This window comes from Ips typographus, linkage group LG7 (assembly GCF_016097725.1).
Source record: "Ips typographus isolate SLU linkage group LG7, UJ_Ityp_2.0, whole genome shotgun sequence".
NCBI classification, from domain to species: domain Eukaryota; kingdom Metazoa; phylum Arthropoda; class Insecta; order Coleoptera; family Curculionidae; genus Ips; species Ips typographus.
Window position 1 is genome coordinate 5,642,827 of NC_138428.1, and position 18,360 is coordinate 5,661,186.

Sequence of the window (18,360 nt, forward strand, 5' to 3'; positions counted from 1 at the left end):
GAAACACCAGAATATTGTTTAAGATTTTCGAAAAATGTATTCAAGGTTTGAGGTTAGAACGTTGTTTATGTTTATTAGATTTTTTTAAGGTTAGGTAAATATAAATAGTTCAATCCAGGACAGCGTTGCCAAGTCACCTGTATTTCAGGAAATGTAAGTAATATTGCTGACTTTTGTAAGTTTTGCGGGCTTCTGTCTTCATTTAGAATTCCAAATTGCTTTAGAATTATGAAACGTTATTAAATTTAGGTCATGTTGTTCAAAAAATGCTGTTCATTTGGTTTTTAAAACTGGATGAATGATGATATAATAGCTTCAATCAAAGCGTGGCAACACCGCACTGTCATGCCATCTGTCAAAACCATCAAAACAAATGCAGTTTTGTAGGTTAGGACTTTTCTAGTAAATAAACAAAAGTTTTTCTTTGCAATTTTGATCAAGATAACCCATTAAAAAGCGAAAATGGACGATGAGGAAGACATTAAAAATATTGATGACCTTATTGCCAAACACCTAACTGAGGTTTGTATTTTTCCTCTAAAGTGGGGGCTCAGGGGGCTGACTCAATTTAACTCATTTTTAACAGGAAGACTACGATTTTGTCTATGAGGAGTACCCGAGTGACGATGAAGATGCACTTCTCGACTATGAAACCACTGAAGTGAGTCTCAATCATTTTACATAAAAACTTTTGACTAACAATAATTGTTTTAGGTTGGAGAGTTCAATGAAAATAAGGCCTACATTCCAAAAACTGACGTAACTAAACTGGAAACCTTCCCAGATACGGCCCATATAACAGAATATGAAAAATCAATTATCAACTCATGCACGAATCCACAACTTAAACAGTTGCTACTATTAAATCGCCAAAAGAACCTACAACTCAAAGAGATGTACAGCACAGTGAAGGAGTTGTTGTTGCAGTGCCACGCGAACATTGCCGAAAATGAAAACAACATAAAAATTAAAAAAAAGACTGTTATGAAGGTGGGTAGCTAAAATGTGTGGGCTCTGTGAAGTTAAGGGCATGTTTTAGAGGACTTTTGCTCGAGTATGGAAGATGGGGATTCCATATTTTAAAACGGCCGACGGTTTTCCTTGTCCGCACAATCCTGAAGCACTGTCAAAGGCTAATAATGGGGAATTGTTGTTTTATGATATGACGCCAGTTAAGTTTTGGACTTCTCTGGATATCATCAGACTTCTCAAAGGTATGTTAGGTTAGGAGTAAACAGTAGCTATACAAATCCCTACTTGATATGTAAAAATGGTGGTTGGAGGACACACAGTTCATTTAGCTTCTTCCACCTGTAATTCTAGTTTTTTAACGGTAGGTGTTAATTTCTACTATAAAACAAGCAAAGAAACAGAGTTAAAGACACGTTTAGCCGTCTTGGAACAAAACAATGGGGACAAAACAGAAATAAGCAAGTTGTTTGGTCAAATTGAACAGCTAAAAAGCAAGGACACTGTGTTATATCCGGAATTAGGGACTGAAAAAGACTTAAATTGGCAACGGATCGCCTTAAGGTTTCTTAAAGACAAGTAGGTTGCATTTAGGTTTTTTTTTTGGCGTTTACTATTTGGAGGGACATTTTTAGGTATTGTGTTGAGGATTGCCAAATTTTTTGGAAGGTTTTTGTCCATCCTAAAGTAAACAAGGGACTGTGGAGAAAGGAGGAACTTGACAGGTTAAATGATTTAGTTGCTGAGCACCATTGTCAAAATTGGGACCTAATTGCCGAAAAATTAGGTACAGTCAGAGTTTTTTTCTACTCAAGTAGGTTTTTTAAGGATTTTTTTATTGGGCGCAGGCACCGGTCGTTCTGGTTTTATTTTGTGCCGCCATTACCTGTCCAAAGTCAATCCTCCCAAGCTTATTGGCAGATTTACACCAGAAGAAGACCAGAAGTTAATTCAACTGGTTAAAAGGTACTCTGAAGGTGGGTTTTTTTTTTCTAATCATTGAAAGGAATTTAAGGTGTAATTTTCAGGTGGGGTTACTCCTTGGGGTAAAATAGCCCGACAGTTTAAGGGCCGTACTAGAGGGCAACTTTTAAGCCGATACAAGTACTACCTCAATTTAGGGGATAACATTTCGAGAGACAAATTTACGGAAGCGGAGGATATTTTACTTTTAGCGCTAATTGACAGGTAATATAACCACTGTAGGGGCAGTTACGTAATGAAACGTATACAGGTTGATGACGTAACTGTCATTTGTTTTGGTTTTAAGAATAATAAAGTTCTGTTGCATTTAAAAACAGATTTGGACAGACGTATTCAAAGTGCGCGCAGTACTTCCCGAACCGAACCATGCTCCAATTGAAAGCCCGCTTCAATTCCACGTTAAGACTGGGAGTGAAAAAAGGTGGGCAAAATCAAAAAAAATGCGATTGGATCGTGAAATTGGGTAAATTTGCAGGCTATTTTGACGAGAAAGAGGACGAGATGATACTGCAGCACGTGGAAAAACACGGGGAGACTTGGTACCAGCTGGCGCCCATTTTGGGCAGACGGAACGATCAAGTGCGTCAGAGGTACAAGACTTTGGTGCGTTTCATGAAAACGAATCCGTGTGCAACGATTCGTGATGCGCCCAGAAGGAAGTTTCTTGGTGATTCTGGCCAAAATGAATTTGAATGGTTAAAGTAGGTTTATCCTGTAATTTTATTCCTTTACATCACAGAACTGTTAGTTTGTGAGTAACATTTAGGCCGTTTTGTCTTTAGGTTTATGGCTAGTAAATTTAAGAATAGTCCCTCAATTCCCACTCTTAATGACGTGGAGCGTCTACTTGAAATCACACCCAAACAACGCGATTTACTACCTAATCGAGGTGTGGGTTCAACCATTTTGGGCGTGGTCCGAAAAACTGATGAACAGGTTTGCTTGGTTTGTGACGGGTCTGCAAAATAGTATTGACTATAATCTCTGTTACAGGAGGAAACTGCCATCGATCATCCTTCAGTAAATAAATTGGAAGAAGATGAAACGTTGCCCAGTCTGTCTTTTGATGACTTAATCACTGAATACTTTGTTAATTCCTATAAAAACCAGTTTGAAGAGACTTGGTCTGCAGGGGATATTTGGCAAGGGACGGCAGGTAAATGATCGTTTTTAACTGTTAACACTCGAAAATAATCCACAATTTAGCCGCTGTGGGGAACGTTTTGACAACACTGCAAGCCAACCTGTACGTGCCCACCAACTTTGACAAACTAAATCTTGACCAAATCGACCTGAAAATTTTGGAATGTTTGGTGGACGGCACGCCAACCACGAGCAACAACGAGTACGAGTTAAAAAGCGATTCGTTAGAGGTCGAGTGGGCGGTGTCTCCTACTTTAAACACAGTGGTAGGCATGCGCAATTTACTGCTGAAAAATCAGTCGTTTAAATCGGAAAGAACTGTCAAAAAGCAGCATGCAGATCACAAGTGAGTTACTTTTTTGTACAAAATTTGTTTTTTTTTTCGCCGATTGTCAGTAAACCTGTCGTTTTAGTGCCTAACGACAGGCTGTAAACAACCACTTTTACTGCCTGCTCAGTAAAAATTTTGTACTGCCGCTTACCTGGCGCAGGGACAATATAAATATGATATCGTTTATACAACATAAAATTTAACATTTATTAAGAAAAAACACCAAACACTATAACATTTTTGGAGTCAAACATTCAAAAGTATATATAATTATTTATAAACATTAACAGTAAAATGAGAACATCCTTCTATTATTATTATTGATTTGTCGTTCACTTCGTTAGAACTATTTTTCAAATACACCGATGGACTAGAAGTTTCATCTTTTCTCTTCCCACTGTCACTGCAGGTGGGAATATTCGCTAGAATTTTTTCACTAATCACACTTTTGCTTTCGACTGAATTCTCTATGTAGCCTTCAGCAACACTTGTGGACTTCCATCCTCCATGTCTTTTTAGCATTGTGATGAAGAATTAACAAGCCAAGTAGCAGACGTCCTTCTAAAGCAATGTCCATGTGTACTTCTGAGCATTTGGTAGTTTTAAATAAGTTGCTATCTCTTGTGGCATAGCACCAAATTTATGAATTCCAATAACTTGTTTTAATGCTTTACCCCTCCAATATCTGAAGAAAAATCTTCGGCTTTCAAATCCAGAAGGACGATAAGAAGCATATTTTCTATACATGTCCAGGTGTTTTGATACCACAAACGATCTCGGTCTCTTCGTTTTGGTATCAGGAAGGGAAACTAATAGCTTATTTCCCATATCTTCAATATCATCTAATTGCATTCGCACAAGTTCGTCACTTTTACATGCTCCGGCAATCGCAAGAACCGCCGCAACCTAGACAAAAAAACTTGGTTATTCACTTAAAATTCGATCCAAAGTTCTGAAACTTACTTTGGTTGATAAATAGTTGGCATCTGGAGCTTCCGATAAAAATTTAATAACTTCCTCCTTCTCAAACACCTTAGATTTTTTTGGTTGGTATCTTTCTGCCTTTTTAAAAAAGTCCTTAGTTTCAAATACTTTGCCAAATCTACATTATGATGAGTGCTTAAGGTGGATTTGAGCATAGAATATACACTCCACAATGTAGAAGACTTTAGTTTTTGAGACAGCTCAGCAAATTATGCGACGTTTTCTGAAAACGAACCGATGTTCTTCTTCCGGTAATCCATAAATCGGCAGTATGTGTCTTCATATATTTTTTTCGATTTTCCGGTAGGAGATTAATTTCTACATTCCTGGCTGCTTCTCGCACCTCCGGAGGCGTTAGTGGTACATCGTCGTCACTCTCCATAGTCTCCATCATGAAGAAACAACTTATAAATTTGACGAAACTTTTATATGTCAATTTTGGCTTATTTAAGATCGTAATCATAGCATCCAAACAGGTATAATTATTGTTGTAGCTACATCATAGGTGGACAGTTTTCATTATTAGAAATAGGAGAGGTGTATTACTACTTAAATATAAAAAGTTATTCTGATTGACAATAATCGGCGAAAAAATTATGTGTTTGACTCGGCGAAAATGCACATTTACTGCCTCATCTTTCTTCACGGCGCTGCGGCAGTAAATGTGCTACTTTTTCGCTTTGTAAAACAAATAACTATTAATTTGTGATGTTTTTAAGGAAAGAAAAAAGCGAAGAACAAATGTTCTGGTGCATCAACAGTTATTTGACAAGTAGACCGCCACATGTCCAAATCTTGCTAAAAAAAGAGAGACAATTGTTCACTCGTCGCTACTTTTCACTCTTTAAACTGCCGGCGGTGATGTCACTCATCCAACCACATCGCCATCTGACAGAATCCATTTTTGAACCAAGCATAGTACCGGCACCGGTTAGTAAATCACAAAACTTGTTTATTAGTCTTTAAACATTTTTATCTTCTTACAGAGAATGTATGGAAAGAAAAACAAAGTTGCCCCACCAACAACCAAACTAAATAAACCCAGTCTGGCTGAGGAAATGCGACGTAGACTGCACGAAACTTTGAATAATCTCCAACCGAAAAATCGAGCTGGTCGAAGAACGGTTTTTGCAAAGAAAGAAACGACGGCTACTATCACCGACTTAGCTGAAGAAACCACAACAAATGAGCACAGACTGAAAAGAATAGGAAAGCATTCGAAGAAGGAGGTGAAACGAGCCAAAATTGAAGAAGTCCAGGAAGAAAAAAAGCCTTGTATCGTCAACCAACAGGATGTCGAGGACTTAAAGCTGTTGGAAGCGGTTCTCTCAACCAAACCTGAACAGGAGGAGGAGAATTTTGATATTGACTGATAATGTAAGTGTTTCAACTGTGTAACTTTACTTGTTTGATAAACAAAACCTTATATCAATGATTCCAATCAATCTATTAACGAAGAAAGACACTAAACTATAAATTATAAACACACATTTGTATTTCCAATATTAATATGTGACTTATTTACTCTTAACTAACTCTACAATTAATACACTTTATGTAGGGCTTTTTTGCACTTGAACAACTGATTTCCTTATTTATTAAATGTCATCTACTGGCTCTAAAACACGCACACGCACACAATTATAAATATATATCATACAGGGTGAAGTAAAGTAACCCTGTATGTGTTGTAACAAGATGATTGACGTGATATTAGTAAAAGACAAAATCAGTCCTCAAAACTCTTCTTTTTGAAAGAAGTCGCACGATGTAAAAAAATATATAAAATAAATTTGTAAAGTGAGAGATAAAAACAAGATTCATAAAATGAGTAACATTAGATTTAGGATAACGATGATGAGCTGGCAACGATGGCAAGGGCGGCGACCAACACGGACCAAAACAGTAAAGTCGCCTCAAACTTGTTAGCGCCGAAACGGGCAGCGTCCAAGCCTCGTTGCCAAACTTCGTTTAATTCTTCCGGTTTGTTGGAAGGCCACAAGTTTCTAGCTCTCAAATAATCTTCCAAAGCTGGCGAGTCCTTGGAGTAAGGTGGGAAGTACTCGCTCACCCTTTCTCTTATCCACCAAGCAGGTTGAGACCTGATTAAGTTACATCAGCAACTCTGCCACTGTCACATTAACAATCACTTACCGGTGGCTCCAGGTAGGAAATTTGTACTTGTACAGCACACCCCTGATGTATTTGGGTGGTCGGCTGGCAAACGGCGAATGAGCGTGATCAATCAGGGCGGACACTTCAGGCCGCCCAATCAGTAGCCGGTGGACCAGTGAGAGCAGCCACGGCTGTTTGTCGTAAGTGCTTTGAGCCGCCCAGTAAAACTGCCAGTCCAATCTGGGCGAATACGGTGCTGCCCATAAATCAAATTTAAAAAAAATGTTAGTGAAATGCCAAACGTCACTCACCAACAAACGACAAGGAATGATTAACGTTTCCGGGTTTGTACAAGAAATTGTACTCCCTCCAAGGTCCTTCAAGGTTGTCAGCGCCTTCTAGGATAATTTCAGGACGTCCCTCGATTCCCGTAATTGTCGGGAATAAATTGTACTGATTGACTATGCGCGCTTTGTGCAAACGATTGTAGATCGTGTGTTGGATGGAGTGAATTGAGGAGTTTGTTCTAGGATGAACTGACAATAAGGTAGTCTAAAATTGACAATTAAAAATGATGACTTAACCAGAATACTGCGGTCATCTCAAACAACCACTTACCGAACTCCCAAAGAAAATTGCCAAAGCCACAACAGCATAAATGGTGGTTGCAAACACACCAACCACTTTCTGCCTCAAGTGGTGTTGTTTGTACAAAACTTGTATCAGACAAGCCAAAATGGCCACAATCAAGTTAACCAAAAACGCAAAGGTAATATATGGCATGGACAGTTCCACCCAATGATTGAACTGAGTTTTAGTAAAACCTTAAAAAAAAAAGTTTTAACACAGCTTTTAACTGGCAAAAATGAAATTTTTACTGATATCAGCTTGTAAAATTCCTCCGTTGTACTTCAAACCGTACAATTTGACCAGACCATAAATCGCTCCAGCCCATAAAGCTGCATTAAAGATTGTTGCCAAAGTGTCCGTTTTACCGGACTCGTCCTTTTTAGTGTCGTAGAAAAATCGGTCATCCAACAAGGACAACAGTAAGGCCACCATTAAGATGTTGGAATGCCCAAAGTTGCCGGTGGCAACAATGCACGTTTGCAAAAAAAGCTGTACAAAAAAATTAATTTTAACCAACTTTTCCAATGCAACTTACCTCCAAATGGAAGGCTGTTATTCGGGCAGATCTCATTGGCATGAAAAAGAAAAATGGTACAAACAACTCGCAGAAATTTGAATAAACGGCGCCCAATCGTAAAATCCAGGCAGGCAAATGATGCGCGTAGAACGAGAGAGGATTCGGCAAGGGCATAGTCTCAAAAAAGTGTCCCAGACCTGTTAAAAACTGTTTCAGAACCAAAACGGTTGAAAGTGTCAACTAAAATACCTGACAACGTCCACCATTTAGGACAACCGCTCAGTAGCTTGCCTAAACCAGTTGAAAACAACACGCGGAACAACAAAAACCGACACAGCCACAGGCTGATCAGTTCAGTGGTGAGCACTTTGCTTTTTCGCTTAATTGGCAACAGTGGCGCCATAAAAATGGCTAGAAAACCTGCTTCTAGCAACAACTCATCACTGAAATATACACAGTGCTGTAATAACTCAGGCAAAATAACAACTACTTACAAGCCATTGGTTACAAACACCTGTCCAACCTGATACAAGGAAAAGAACAGGGACCACAAAGCAGTAAAGACAGGAATAATGCAAAACTTTTGTGACACAACCCTAAAGTTTAAAAAAAAATAAGACCCTATTGACTTAACCTCATTTGGAAGAGTTCTCACCCACTGAAAGCCAGCAGAACCCCCAGTAGTGCCAAAACATCCACAGCGGCGCTGGTGCTCAGCCCCAAATAAGGCGCCAACCACAACAAAGTAGGCTGATAGTGGATTTTAGCTGAAAGGGTTTTGTGTTTGCTGTTTTCCAGCACGGACCGAGCTGGCAGTACCCCATTATCCCCATACAAACCTGTAATAGCAAAGTACCCTAATTTTACTAAAAATTAGTTAAATTACATAAGTGACTAAAAATAGAGAGAAATAACAATTCCAAACGGTACAGAATAACGGTACCCACCGCTGGTCTACATGGACGCTTACCTGGGGCTTGGAAATACAAGGAAATAAACGCAGACAAGTAGACGGTGCAGAAAGCCCTTAAGAACAGGTTCCGCGTATAGCGGACCGGTACCAAAGGAAGCATTTCCAAATCACTAAAATTTACGCTCCGGCACCACAAGAAAAAAAATCACATAAATCGCATTGGAACCTCTTCAACCTGCCCAGAACCCAAAAGGTAAAAAAGAAATGACGTAAGCCGTAAACAAAAACACGGTGACGTGACGCCAAACAACAATGGCCAGCTGAGCACGTGACAGCTTTTGTTTTTTGCAACTGACTCGTCATGTGACCCAATGAGATCACGAAGAAGCCATGAATTTAAACTTGTAACTGGAAAGGGTACATACATCCCATTTGAGGTTAGGTTATTGTTTCCCTTTTAAACCTTTCAGTAAGTTTTTCTTTAACTGAAAATGTCTGGAGAATCCGATGAAGACGTCCCCCAATTGTCTGCTAGCACGTTCGCGGCCCTTCAACAGTTCTACGACGAACAGGAGCAGCGGGAAACCAAAGAAAGGCAACTGCATCAGTCACTTCTGAAAGGGGACCATACCAGTTTTAATGAAGATTGGGTAAAACCCAGAAAACTACCCCTCAATTATACAAAGTAACCGGTTAATTTTAGCAATTAAGCCAGTTCTGGTATGATCAAAACACCATAGAACAATTGGTTCAGATAGCCATAGATAGAGTGGGGCTCGACGCCCATATAGCCCTAGTGTCCTGTCCGACTTTATACCAGGAAATGAAGAAACGGGCAGGCTCTAACGCTGAAGGTTAATTTAAAAACAACGATTGTAAAATCTATTCACCTTAGATTGTAATTTCAGTGACTTTGTTTGAGTTTGATGAAAGATTTGCAGTGTTTGGCCACGATTTCGTGCTGTACGACTATCGGTCGCCCTTGAACATTCCTAGGGACAAAAGCAGCTACTATGACATAGTACTGGCTGATCCTCCATTTTTATCAGATGACTGTCTCACTAAAACTGCAGTAACTGTTAAATACTTAACCAAAAAAGATATGTTACTTTGCACAGGTTAGTTGGAACCCTTTGTCAAAATAGGGACTGGATGAGTGTGTTTCAGGTGCTGTAATGTCAAGTTTAGCAAAAAAGCTCCTAGATTTGGAGAAAATCAACTTTGAACCCAAACACAACAATAACTTAGCCAATGAGTTTTGGTGTTTTACTAATTTTCCAGTTTTGGATAATAGGTAGCAATGAAATGGTTTGTTAATATTAACATACATAGTTTTATTCTACCTTATGATGTGAAGGGTGCCGTTTCTTAAAAGAGAAACACATTTATAGACTCTTAAATTTGTAATGGCTACTACTAGCAAGGTGCTCTATGTGATGTTGATGCCTAATAATCTAACTATAGACAATTAACTAGGGAGGGTGATAACCTCTAGAGGGGTGACAAACCCCACTTTGGTCCCCTATAATATATACAATATGCTGACCTTCCTGTAATATATTAAAAACTCTGCCACAGTGCAAACTTAACAAAACTAGGCCTGAAACAGAGTGGAATTAAAGCATTTCTGTCGTTAAATGTAATAATGATATGCACCTGGTAACCATCAATGATAATCCCACATCCCCCAGGGCTTTGATTTTACACAACTTATACAATAATAATAATATACAAAAATATACTCTTTGCGGTTATTGTACAGCCAACAACTCGAAATTGACTAAATTATTGCCACTACAACGCATCGTCTAGATATTCGACGTTATCGGTAACGTGTCCAGTTTCTCTCAGCGCCAGCATTGTAAGTCGATCGATTTCGTTCAGAAGATACTGAGTGTCCGTGTCTAGTCCTTCTGAATGAATTGAATTCTGGACGCTGTCCCATTCCAGGCTGTTAGCGGACGAAGAAACGCGAGAACACTCCGAATCTGTCACAACTCCAGTGTGAAAGGGACTCGCGTTTTGGGTTACCAAAGTGTTCTCAGGAAATTTTGATGTAATCCTAATTTACATCAGAATTGCTCAGTTTACTGTCATAAATTATTGTTGGGGCAAATTTGTGAAAAACTCTCTGATAAAGACTAACAAAAGTCAAAGAGCAGTAAGTATTGAAACACCTAGAAACCATTCAGCACATCCAAAACTGTCTGAAGATGCTTTTTCAGTAATGACAGAACCCCAAACCTACCATGAACTGACTGAAGGATCCTGGACCAAAGAACAAGGCAACGTTTCATGTTCCCATTCCAAGTCTAAGGAATTTTCAGGGGTTGAAGCGCGCGTCGACCCTAGAAGAGCCCTAGCATCCAAACATTGCAGTTGAATGTCTTTTTTCTGGTAGGAACTGAAAATTTACCATTTTTTGATTATCTAGAGTACAATAAAATTAAATGCACGCACCTTTGTGGTGTAGAAAATCGTTGTGTTTCGAGTCGTTGGTAGGACATTTGGGGCTTCAGTAAACCTTCCATAAGGCTGGTGGAACCCATCTAGAAAATGTTAACACTTTTTCTAGATTTGGTTCTGTGGGTTTGAAGTGGGGGGGATAATTACCTTTTGGGTATTGCTTCGTTTGGAAAAAAGGCGCAACAAAATATTTCTTTGCCGCATGTAAATTAAACATTAATACACTCCCCTTTTTACAATAATTCCTACTTAGTATAACATCTTACCTGTTTTTGGACTTTCCACTCCCATTCTGTATAGAGTGGATAAGATTATAAATGTAAAGGGAAAATATAGGGGCTAATTATACCTTTTCAAAGAGGTAAGGTGATGAAAGGGTCTTGAAGCCATTGTTGGGCGAACAGGGGGGCAAACAACCGGCGCAACAGTTTCCCATAGTTTAGGCAGCCCCCAAAGGACTGCGTCCGGATTAACCCCCATTTGGGGCTCCGCTGTCCGGTAAATCCGTGATTACTTGCAGATGAACGAACTGAAAACCAGAAAATAACAGGGCACCCCAAAACACTCGAACCTTACCTTGTCAGAGTTCCGGTCCACTTTTTTTGATTAGTAGCACTTTTGGGGCCCCAATTTGAAAGCGTTTTTGTTATTTTAACTTGTTTGTGTATTCTATGGTAGTGGCTTATTTTATATTGTCAAACGTCTCTTTTGACTTTGACAGAGAACATGAATCTGAGGTTAAGTTTCTGGTTCGTTTTCACGCTCCTGATCCTATTTGACGTCACGACAACGTAGTTTAAGAAAACTATAGGTTAACCAACTGTCAAATTACGTCATCGTGACGTCGTTTTGCTCCGCAAGATCAAAACGAACTAAGCTATTGGAATTTAGGTTATGTTTATCTCATCTCGAATAGAATAGAAATAGAGAAAATTTAAACTACCCATTTAAGGTATAATTCCTATTTGTGCACGTTTTCCATTAAAACAGCCCCAAAATGACCGAAGACATACAAAGAAAGCTTCAAAACGAACTAACCAACTTTAAAACTGTTCAAAAAGGTAACCAAACCCATGTCACCTATCAAATGTTGGAATGAACCCACTTTTTGCCATTTCTAGAGCTACAAAAGTCCATTTCGACCAGACAGCAACTAGATGGACAACTGAACGAGAATGAAATAGTTAAAGAAGAGCTAAACTTGTTACCGGAGGATGGGAGAGTGTTTAAATCTGTAGGGCCGGTTTTGATCAAAACCGAGCTGATTGAGGCCAAACAGAATGTGAACAAACGAATAGATTTTATAAATAAAGAGCTGAAAAAGGTGGATGAGGTGATTGGCTCATTGGAGAAAAAGCAGGACACTCATAGGGAAGCTTTGCAAAAGCTACAGCACCAGTTGCAACAAGCCCAAGTAAAGGCAGCCTTACATGCTTGATTATTTAGTACTTAAGATCTTTGAATAAACCCCTTTTCCTTAAAAACTGTTTTATTCACATTATTTAACTGAAATACTAATAATTCTTATTTCATCATATGGTTTGTCAGTTTTTGGATTGGTTTTCACATTACTAATGTTCTGGATCACTTCCATGCCTTTAACGACCCGTCCGAATACACTATGTTTGTTATCCAGCCAAGGAGTGGGAGTTAAAGTAATAAAAAATTGACTTCCATTAGTGTTAGGCCCCGCATTGGCCATTGAGACTGTATAAGGCCTGTCGTGTTTCAAATGGGGCCGAATTTCGTCCTCAAAGTCCCCGCCCCAGATGCTTTCACCGCCAGTTCCATTGCCTGTTGGGTCTCCAGTTTGGATCATGAAGCCTTTGATCACCCTGTCATTTTAATTCAAGTTAGACTGATATCATTGTAATGGGAGCATTTACCTATGAAAAATATGTCCATTGTAGTAGCCATTCTTGCTGTGGACACAAAAGTTCTCCACAGTTTTCGGACAGTCTTTCATGAACAATTTTATGTGAATGTCCCCGAAAACGGTGTGCAAAATAGCGTTTTCGTATAAACGTTGTACTGCAGGATCCTCAGTAGCAGCCATGACGTCTTCCTTTGAAGGTTTCTCATTGAAAATGTCTCTGAAATAATTTTTAATTAAAATTTTTACAGGGAACAAGCTTTTTTAAATACCGATCCTGATCGCCCACCAAATCATCAGGTTCACGTTTGCTAAACAAGTAGAAACGTGACTTTTTATAAGCAGTACACACCAAAGTTGGATCAGGCTGTATAGATTCCAAAGTGGGATTAGTGGAAGCCTCCATTTCCAGTGTGACAGCAGCTTTAGACCTTCTGCTAGAGCCTGTGTGGTAAGTCCCAAAATAACTTATTAACAACCCTTCCAATTTTCTAACTCTCACCTTGATACAAGGATATGTTAAGTAAACGTAAATTCTCGTTTTTCCCAATAATCCTCACCAATTTGTTACTGTACAAATTAATGAGTTTGATGCCTAACAGGGTGGGGTACATGATAAAGTTGCCACTTTCGTCAAAAACAATACTAGACAAATGGAAGGCTTCAGACTTTTCCAAGTCGCGTTCCACAGCCATTCGCCGACCAAATTCCATGTTAGGCAGTTGCTGAGTGCGCTGTTGTAGTTCTGTAAACCTTTAACTCAATATTACTTATCATCAGTTTCAAGGAGTTGAAATCTTACCTTGGTAAAGTTTCATCATAAACTCTGGTCAGTTTGCCTGTTAAAAAATTAAACACCCTGACCCTTCTATCTGTAGAAATGGTTGCAAACTTTTTGCCATCAGGAGAAAAAGCCAATGAGATAGGTTGTGTTTTGTTTTTGGCAAATTCAAATAAGTCAGTGTCTAGTTTTGACTCAAACTGTACATTTTTAGGGAAAGTAAAGTCTCTCTTCATTCCACTCCAATATTCTAGCAGTGTATCAATTAATTATATACATTCATCAAGTTGTATGAGTGAAACTTACCTAAAATCCCACTTTTATCAACTGAAATAGCAGTTTCAAATTTTGGGTTATAACTGATGATTGTAACTGGTTGCAAGTGGGTTTTTTCCAAAACTTTTAAAGGAACATTACTGCCACGTCCGTCGTAAACGTAAATTTTGCTGCTGTCCTGGTCACTAACAGCTAATGTGTGCACAGCATCCCCAGCCCCATGCACCCACTCCACAGTGGCTGGTACATACTCCAACTTAAGCATATTAATCATATCGAAATTAACCACATCGAAAATCTTTAAAGCCTTATCTACACTGGCCGAACACATCAAACTACCCCCGCAATTGCCCGCTATCTTAGTAATGGGGCCCAAATGGCTGCGAAAATGCTTGACAAACTCAATCCCCAACTCGGACTTTTTCCAGAATTTAATGTGACCGTCACAGCTGGCCGTGATTACGAAATCAGTGAGAGTGACCAAAGTGTGCGTGATAATGTCGCGGTGCATGTAACTGCGTTCGTAGGACTCCGCCGAAGGCAAATTGTCGAGATAAAGACGTTCGAAAGGGAGCACTTTGCGTTTTTTCGGTTGGGCCGCCTCGGATAAGGACGGTCCCACCATGTCTGAATCGGAGCTGTCAGAGCTATCATGAGGCCGTTTTTCGGCCTGATTGGGGCCCGTTTCTTCTGATGTACCACTCATCCTGCAAACAAAATCAAAACAAGTTATTGATTTGTTGGTTAGGTTAAGTGTTGACAAACTTCAGACAGTTGACAGTGACCACGTGATTGTCAGAACTCTCCACGTAATAACGCATGCGCTCTGTCAATTGTCAACGTGACAGCGTTGTGTTTTCTTTTCACTGATTCACTGCCACGGTTCTTCCACTTCCGTGATCTTTATCACTCGTGCGGATCGTTTTTCGGCCCCACTGACAAAGACGCAGCCCTAAAACAGCCATGGCCCCCAAACAGAGAATGCGTATCGCTAACGAGAAAGCCAGTAAGATGGTAACAATGAGGGGCAACGTACCCAAAACGTCGGTAAGTGTAAACACACTGTACCATATTGTACCAATTTTTTGAGCCTTTTCTGACTTGAAACTTGTTCTAGAAACAAGAAAAAGAGTCTTCTCCCGTCGGTCCTTGGTTGTTGGCCTTGTTCATTTTTGTCGTTTGCGGTTCTGCAGTTTTCCAGATCATCCAGTCCATCAGGATGGCGTAAAACCCCCCCACGACTTTTAACTCTCTTCAAATATCATGTAAAAGTGTCTTTCTGCTATGTAATATCAATTGGGGGGTGGGGAAACCCTCCAATTAAATAAGTGTAATATATAACCAAGAGTCATGTAAGTGATTTGCATAAGGGGAGATTTCTGTAATCTTGTCATTCCATGTTTGTTTGTACTCCTGTGTTTTTAAAGTTTAAAAATATAATATAATTGGTTATTTTTGAAATTTCAGTTTTATTTTAGGTAAAAACACAAACCCCAGTTGCAATGTTTTTATTCAGAATCACTTTTTAATGGAAATCTTGTACACAGTGGGCACTTCATTAAAGGTGACTGATCGACTTTGTTTGTCCTTATTGTCAGCAGGCATCCTTAGCAAAGGTTTTCGTCCTGTCAAGTTTTTTATACTGTTGCGCAAACTTGTCATCCTGGAAAAATCCATTTATGAATGTAAAGTTTTTTTAATTTGGCTGAAAGTCAGTGGATGTGTAAATCACAGCATTAATAAAGGCAATTCGCAGAGGCTCCATAGAGGGAGCATACTCACCTAGAAAATGGTTTAGGAGCTTCATCTTTGACTTGTTTAAAATAATTACAAGTGATCACCTCGTTTAAGTAATACAAGGTGATTTCAGGCACTTGACTAGGACTGGCGCCTGGATTTCGGTCCAGATAAGTGAGCACCAGCTTCAACACTTTGATTTCTTGGTCTTGGGTGATCTGCACCAACTTCATACATAAGAGATGGGTTGTGTTAACTACTGGCTACACTGACCTTGTTCAAACAGTTCCGAATTTTAATTTCATCTTTGGTGGACATCCAGTGGACCATATGGGGCTTCTTGCTGCACAACCACATGTAATTGTTAGGTTTCCCAAATATGTTTTCTGTGTACTTGATGTGTTGGGTTTCCATTAAAATTTGGATCTAAAAAGGGTTTTTAAAATAACTGTATTGAAGCACTAACTTCGAGTTTACCTGTTCGATGAATTGGGACCTCATGATGGTTGACTAGAGACTGATTTAAGGGGGCCGATAACGTGTTAATGTTTAGTATAGTAATTAGCCACTCCACTATAAAGAGTTAACACAATATTTGTCTAGTCTTTAATTAGAAATGTTTCTAGTTTTTTCTTAGTGGACTTGTCTCACCCAGCCTGACAAGTTCAAGTAGTAAAAGAGATAAATTTCCAACAGGAAATAGAACCATCACAGAGTAATATACAGAAAGTTATCGAATTCTGTATTAATAACGCTTTAATTAGAAATTTATTTACTTTGAGTGACGTTGATATACACACGCGTCTAATAAGGCAATAAAACCAACGCAAACTATTTGAGTTTTATCCTATTATTATTAATATTATTTGATAAGGGTAAAGCAAATAAAAAAGCTGGCACCACGTTTAGTAATACACCAGAAGTTTTCAAACTTTTTTTTCTCTCTACTTCATAAATTGATTTAGTGGGAGCTAAGTTTAACTCATACAACAACTTGATGAATGTATAATTATGATATACTGCTAGAATATTGAAGGGGGATGAAGAGAGATTTTACTTTCCCTAAAAAGGTACAGTCTGAGTCAAAACTAGACTTGTTTGAATTTGCCAAAAACTACCTCATTGGTTTTTTCTCCTGATGGCAAAAAGTTTGCAATCATTTCTACAGGAAAGGTCAGGGTGTTCAATTTTTTAACAAGCAAACTGACCAAAATTTATGAAGAAACTTTACTAAGGTAAGATTTCAACTCCTTGAAACTGATGATAGGTAATATTGAGTTAAAGGTTTACAGAACTACAACAGCGCACTCAGCAACTGCCTAATATGGAATTTGGTCGACGAAGGGCTGTGGAACGCGACTTGGAAAAGTCTGAAGCCTTCCATTTATCTAGTATTGTTTTAGACCAAAATGGCAACTTTATCAGGTACCCCACCCTGTTAGGCAACAAACTTAACAATTTGTACATTAACATTTTAAAAAGGCAAAATTTTGGCGGTTATTATAACTAGAGTCCGGATTTCTAGGAATTTTGCTTTTTTTAAATAATAAAAGCAACCAACGTTTAACAGCTTCCTAGATTGGTCTACAATGTTTTAAATGCCTTTAAGAACAGTCTAGAACCTTCAGGGCTCTTATAAACTGTAAACACTTTCTAAATGCTCCTAAAGTAGTCTAAAAGAGCAATTTTAACTATTTATGGCATGGAGAACACGAATCTGGTGCCCCTGGTGCTGTAACTGCCACCATTTAGTCACTCACTTTGAAATTAGGACATTTTTAACAGATTTCAAGACATGGCACCCTTAAGATTATATTTTGACAATAATGACACTTTACGTCACATTTCTACCATTAACCTAAGGCAGTTAAAGACAATTTTCAAAATTCAAAAATTTGTCATAAAATTTATGGGGTAACCCCCTTTAAAAAATTCAAACCGTTTTCGAGATATTTAGAAAAATGTCCGAAGAAAAGTAATCAAGTCTGACGCCCTCTAGCGGCCAAACGGGGCAAGTTAGCGGTGCCCGCTCAACGTCACGTGATAGCTCTAATCATTAGCCACTTACGATCATTTAATGTGTCTATACGGTACGTTTCAAATAATCAAGTTATTGGCGATTTTTTGGAAAAATGCACCAACATTCTGTCAAAATGAAGGTTTTTCCCGGCCTACTATACTGACTGAATTAAAGTGGTTTTTAGTAAATATTTGGAAAACGGTTAGACTTACATAAAAACTACAAGAGTGCAAAATTCTTCCTAATGGGCCACTGAACCAAACTACTTAACATTTGAACTTCAATACAGTTGCCTATATACAGAGTGTGCACAAAATTGTTAGTGGATCATTAATTTTGCTCATTCTGTACGCATTTTTTTGCTCTACACCACTGAAAAGAGCAGTTCAAGACGATTTGTTTGAGTGGTTGAACCACCCTGAACTCCCAAAAATAACCAAGCTACAGGGTGTTAGTAAGTATTTAACTAATTTTCTGTAAAAAGTGCATCAAAGTAGTTTTTGGAAAATATCTCGAAAACGGTTAGAATTACAAAAAAAAACACTACAGAAACTCCAAAATGCTTCTCAAGCAGTCGAAAGTCTTTCAAAAGAATCTAGAAGTTTCCCAAAGCTTTTAGAA

General features: G+C 38.7%; 8 protein-coding genes and 1 long non-coding RNA gene across 11 annotated transcripts; 4 read left to right on the plus strand and 5 right to left on the minus strand.

Moving 5' to 3' along the window:
• The first annotated feature begins 16 nt into the window (after nucleotides 1-16).
• Pbp95 (proximal sequence element A Pbp95) lies at nucleotides 17-6,783 on the plus strand. Of its 2 annotated transcripts, XM_081983415.1 has the most exons (16): nucleotides 17-153; nucleotides 442-522; nucleotides 587-661; nucleotides 715-990; nucleotides 1,040-1,214; nucleotides 1,338-1,548; nucleotides 1,605-1,756; nucleotides 1,818-1,946; nucleotides 1,998-2,157; nucleotides 2,271-2,374; nucleotides 2,429-2,654; nucleotides 2,736-2,889; nucleotides 2,947-3,109; nucleotides 3,160-3,442; nucleotides 5,131-5,341; nucleotides 5,398-6,783. In XM_081983415.1, exons 2-16 carry the CDS (start codon nucleotides 463-465, stop codon nucleotides 5,782-5,784), a joined length of 2,766 nt encoding a protein of 921 aa, XP_081839541.1. In that variant the 5' UTR covers nucleotides 17-153; nucleotides 442-462; the 3' UTR covers nucleotides 5,785-6,783. The 2 variants fall into 2 exon arrangements, with proteins under 2 accessions (XP_081839541.1, XP_081839540.1); XM_081983414.1 differs by lacking the exon at nucleotides 17-153 and having other exon boundaries at nucleotides 181-522.
• Nucleotides 3,610-4,610, minus strand: LOC145731600 (uncharacterized). The gene is made up of 2 exons (XR_014178831.1): nucleotides 4,391-4,610; nucleotides 3,610-4,333 (listed from the first exon to the last, which is right to left on the minus strand). It is a non-coding gene; the product is annotated as an uncharacterized LOC145731600 (long non-coding RNA).
• Nucleotides 5,883-8,833, minus strand: LOC145731575 (lipase maturation factor 2-like). The gene is made up of 10 exons (XM_081983418.1): nucleotides 8,644-8,833; nucleotides 8,329-8,512; nucleotides 8,168-8,269; nucleotides 7,923-8,116; nucleotides 7,692-7,870; nucleotides 7,405-7,645; nucleotides 7,145-7,350; nucleotides 6,838-7,078; nucleotides 6,566-6,782; nucleotides 5,883-6,513 (listed from the first exon to the last, which is right to left on the minus strand). The coding sequence occupies exons 1-10, from the start codon at nucleotides 8,744-8,746 to the stop codon at nucleotides 6,255-6,257; spliced, it is 1,926 nt and encodes a 641-aa protein (XP_081839544.1). The 5' UTR covers nucleotides 8,747-8,833; the 3' UTR covers nucleotides 5,883-6,254.
• On the plus strand, nucleotides 8,830-9,909 carry LOC145731588 (EEF1A lysine methyltransferase 1). Its single transcript, XM_081983437.1, has 4 exons — nucleotides 8,830-9,236; nucleotides 9,290-9,440; nucleotides 9,495-9,704; nucleotides 9,754-9,909. The coding sequence occupies exons 1-4, from the start codon at nucleotides 9,078-9,080 to the stop codon at nucleotides 9,882-9,884; spliced, it is 651 nt and encodes a 216-aa protein (XP_081839563.1). The 5' UTR covers nucleotides 8,830-9,077; the 3' UTR covers nucleotides 9,885-9,909.
• Nucleotides 9,896-11,789, minus strand: LOC145731587 (uncharacterized). Of its 2 annotated transcripts, XM_081983434.1 has the most exons (7): nucleotides 11,629-11,789; nucleotides 11,402-11,581; nucleotides 11,319-11,344; nucleotides 11,200-11,245; nucleotides 11,047-11,135; nucleotides 10,835-10,990; nucleotides 9,896-10,648 (listed from the first exon to the last, which is right to left on the minus strand). In XM_081983434.1, the coding sequence occupies exons 2-7, from the start codon at nucleotides 11,486-11,488 to the stop codon at nucleotides 10,381-10,383; spliced, it is 672 nt and encodes a 223-aa protein (XP_081839560.1). In that variant the 5' UTR covers nucleotides 11,489-11,581; nucleotides 11,629-11,789; the 3' UTR covers nucleotides 9,896-10,380. The 2 variants fall into 2 exon arrangements, with proteins under 2 accessions (XP_081839560.1, XP_081839561.1); XM_081983435.1 differs by lacking the exons at nucleotides 11,200-11,245; nucleotides 11,319-11,344.
• Nucleotides 11,790-11,926: 137 nt separating this feature from the next.
• On the plus strand, nucleotides 11,927-12,536 carry Pfdn6 (prefoldin 6). The gene is made up of 2 exons (XM_081983446.1): nucleotides 11,927-12,113; nucleotides 12,174-12,536. Exons 1-2 carry the CDS (start codon nucleotides 12,050-12,052, stop codon nucleotides 12,488-12,490), a joined length of 381 nt encoding a protein of 126 aa, XP_081839572.1. The 5' UTR covers nucleotides 11,927-12,049; the 3' UTR covers nucleotides 12,491-12,536.
• Nucleotides 12,524-14,842, minus strand: LOC145731576 (peptidylprolyl isomerase domain and WD repeat-containing protein 1). Its single transcript, XM_081983419.1, has 6 exons — nucleotides 14,013-14,842; nucleotides 13,728-13,956; nucleotides 13,428-13,678; nucleotides 13,198-13,369; nucleotides 12,939-13,145; nucleotides 12,524-12,887 (listed from the first exon to the last, which is right to left on the minus strand). The coding sequence occupies exons 1-6, from the start codon at nucleotides 14,686-14,688 to the stop codon at nucleotides 12,551-12,553; spliced, it is 1,872 nt and encodes a 623-aa protein (XP_081839545.1). The 5' UTR covers nucleotides 14,689-14,842; the 3' UTR covers nucleotides 12,524-12,550.
• Nucleotides 14,843-14,885: 43 nt separating this feature from the next.
• On the plus strand, nucleotides 14,886-15,443 carry LOC145731598 (stress-associated endoplasmic reticulum protein 2). The gene is made up of 2 exons (XM_081983450.1): nucleotides 14,886-15,029; nucleotides 15,100-15,443. Exons 1-2 carry the CDS (start codon nucleotides 14,946-14,948, stop codon nucleotides 15,208-15,210), a joined length of 195 nt encoding a protein of 64 aa, XP_081839576.1. The 5' UTR covers nucleotides 14,886-14,945; the 3' UTR covers nucleotides 15,211-15,443.
• A 32-nt stretch (nucleotides 15,444-15,475) lies between these two features.
• Nucleotides 15,476-16,510, minus strand: LOC145731594 (uncharacterized). Its single transcript, XM_081983445.1, has 4 exons — nucleotides 16,197-16,510; nucleotides 15,993-16,145; nucleotides 15,765-15,937; nucleotides 15,476-15,645 (listed from the first exon to the last, which is right to left on the minus strand). Exons 1-4 carry the CDS (start codon nucleotides 16,218-16,220, stop codon nucleotides 15,501-15,503), a joined length of 495 nt encoding a protein of 164 aa, XP_081839571.1. The 5' UTR covers nucleotides 16,221-16,510; the 3' UTR covers nucleotides 15,476-15,500.
• Nucleotides 16,511-18,360: the final 1,850 nt, after the last annotated feature.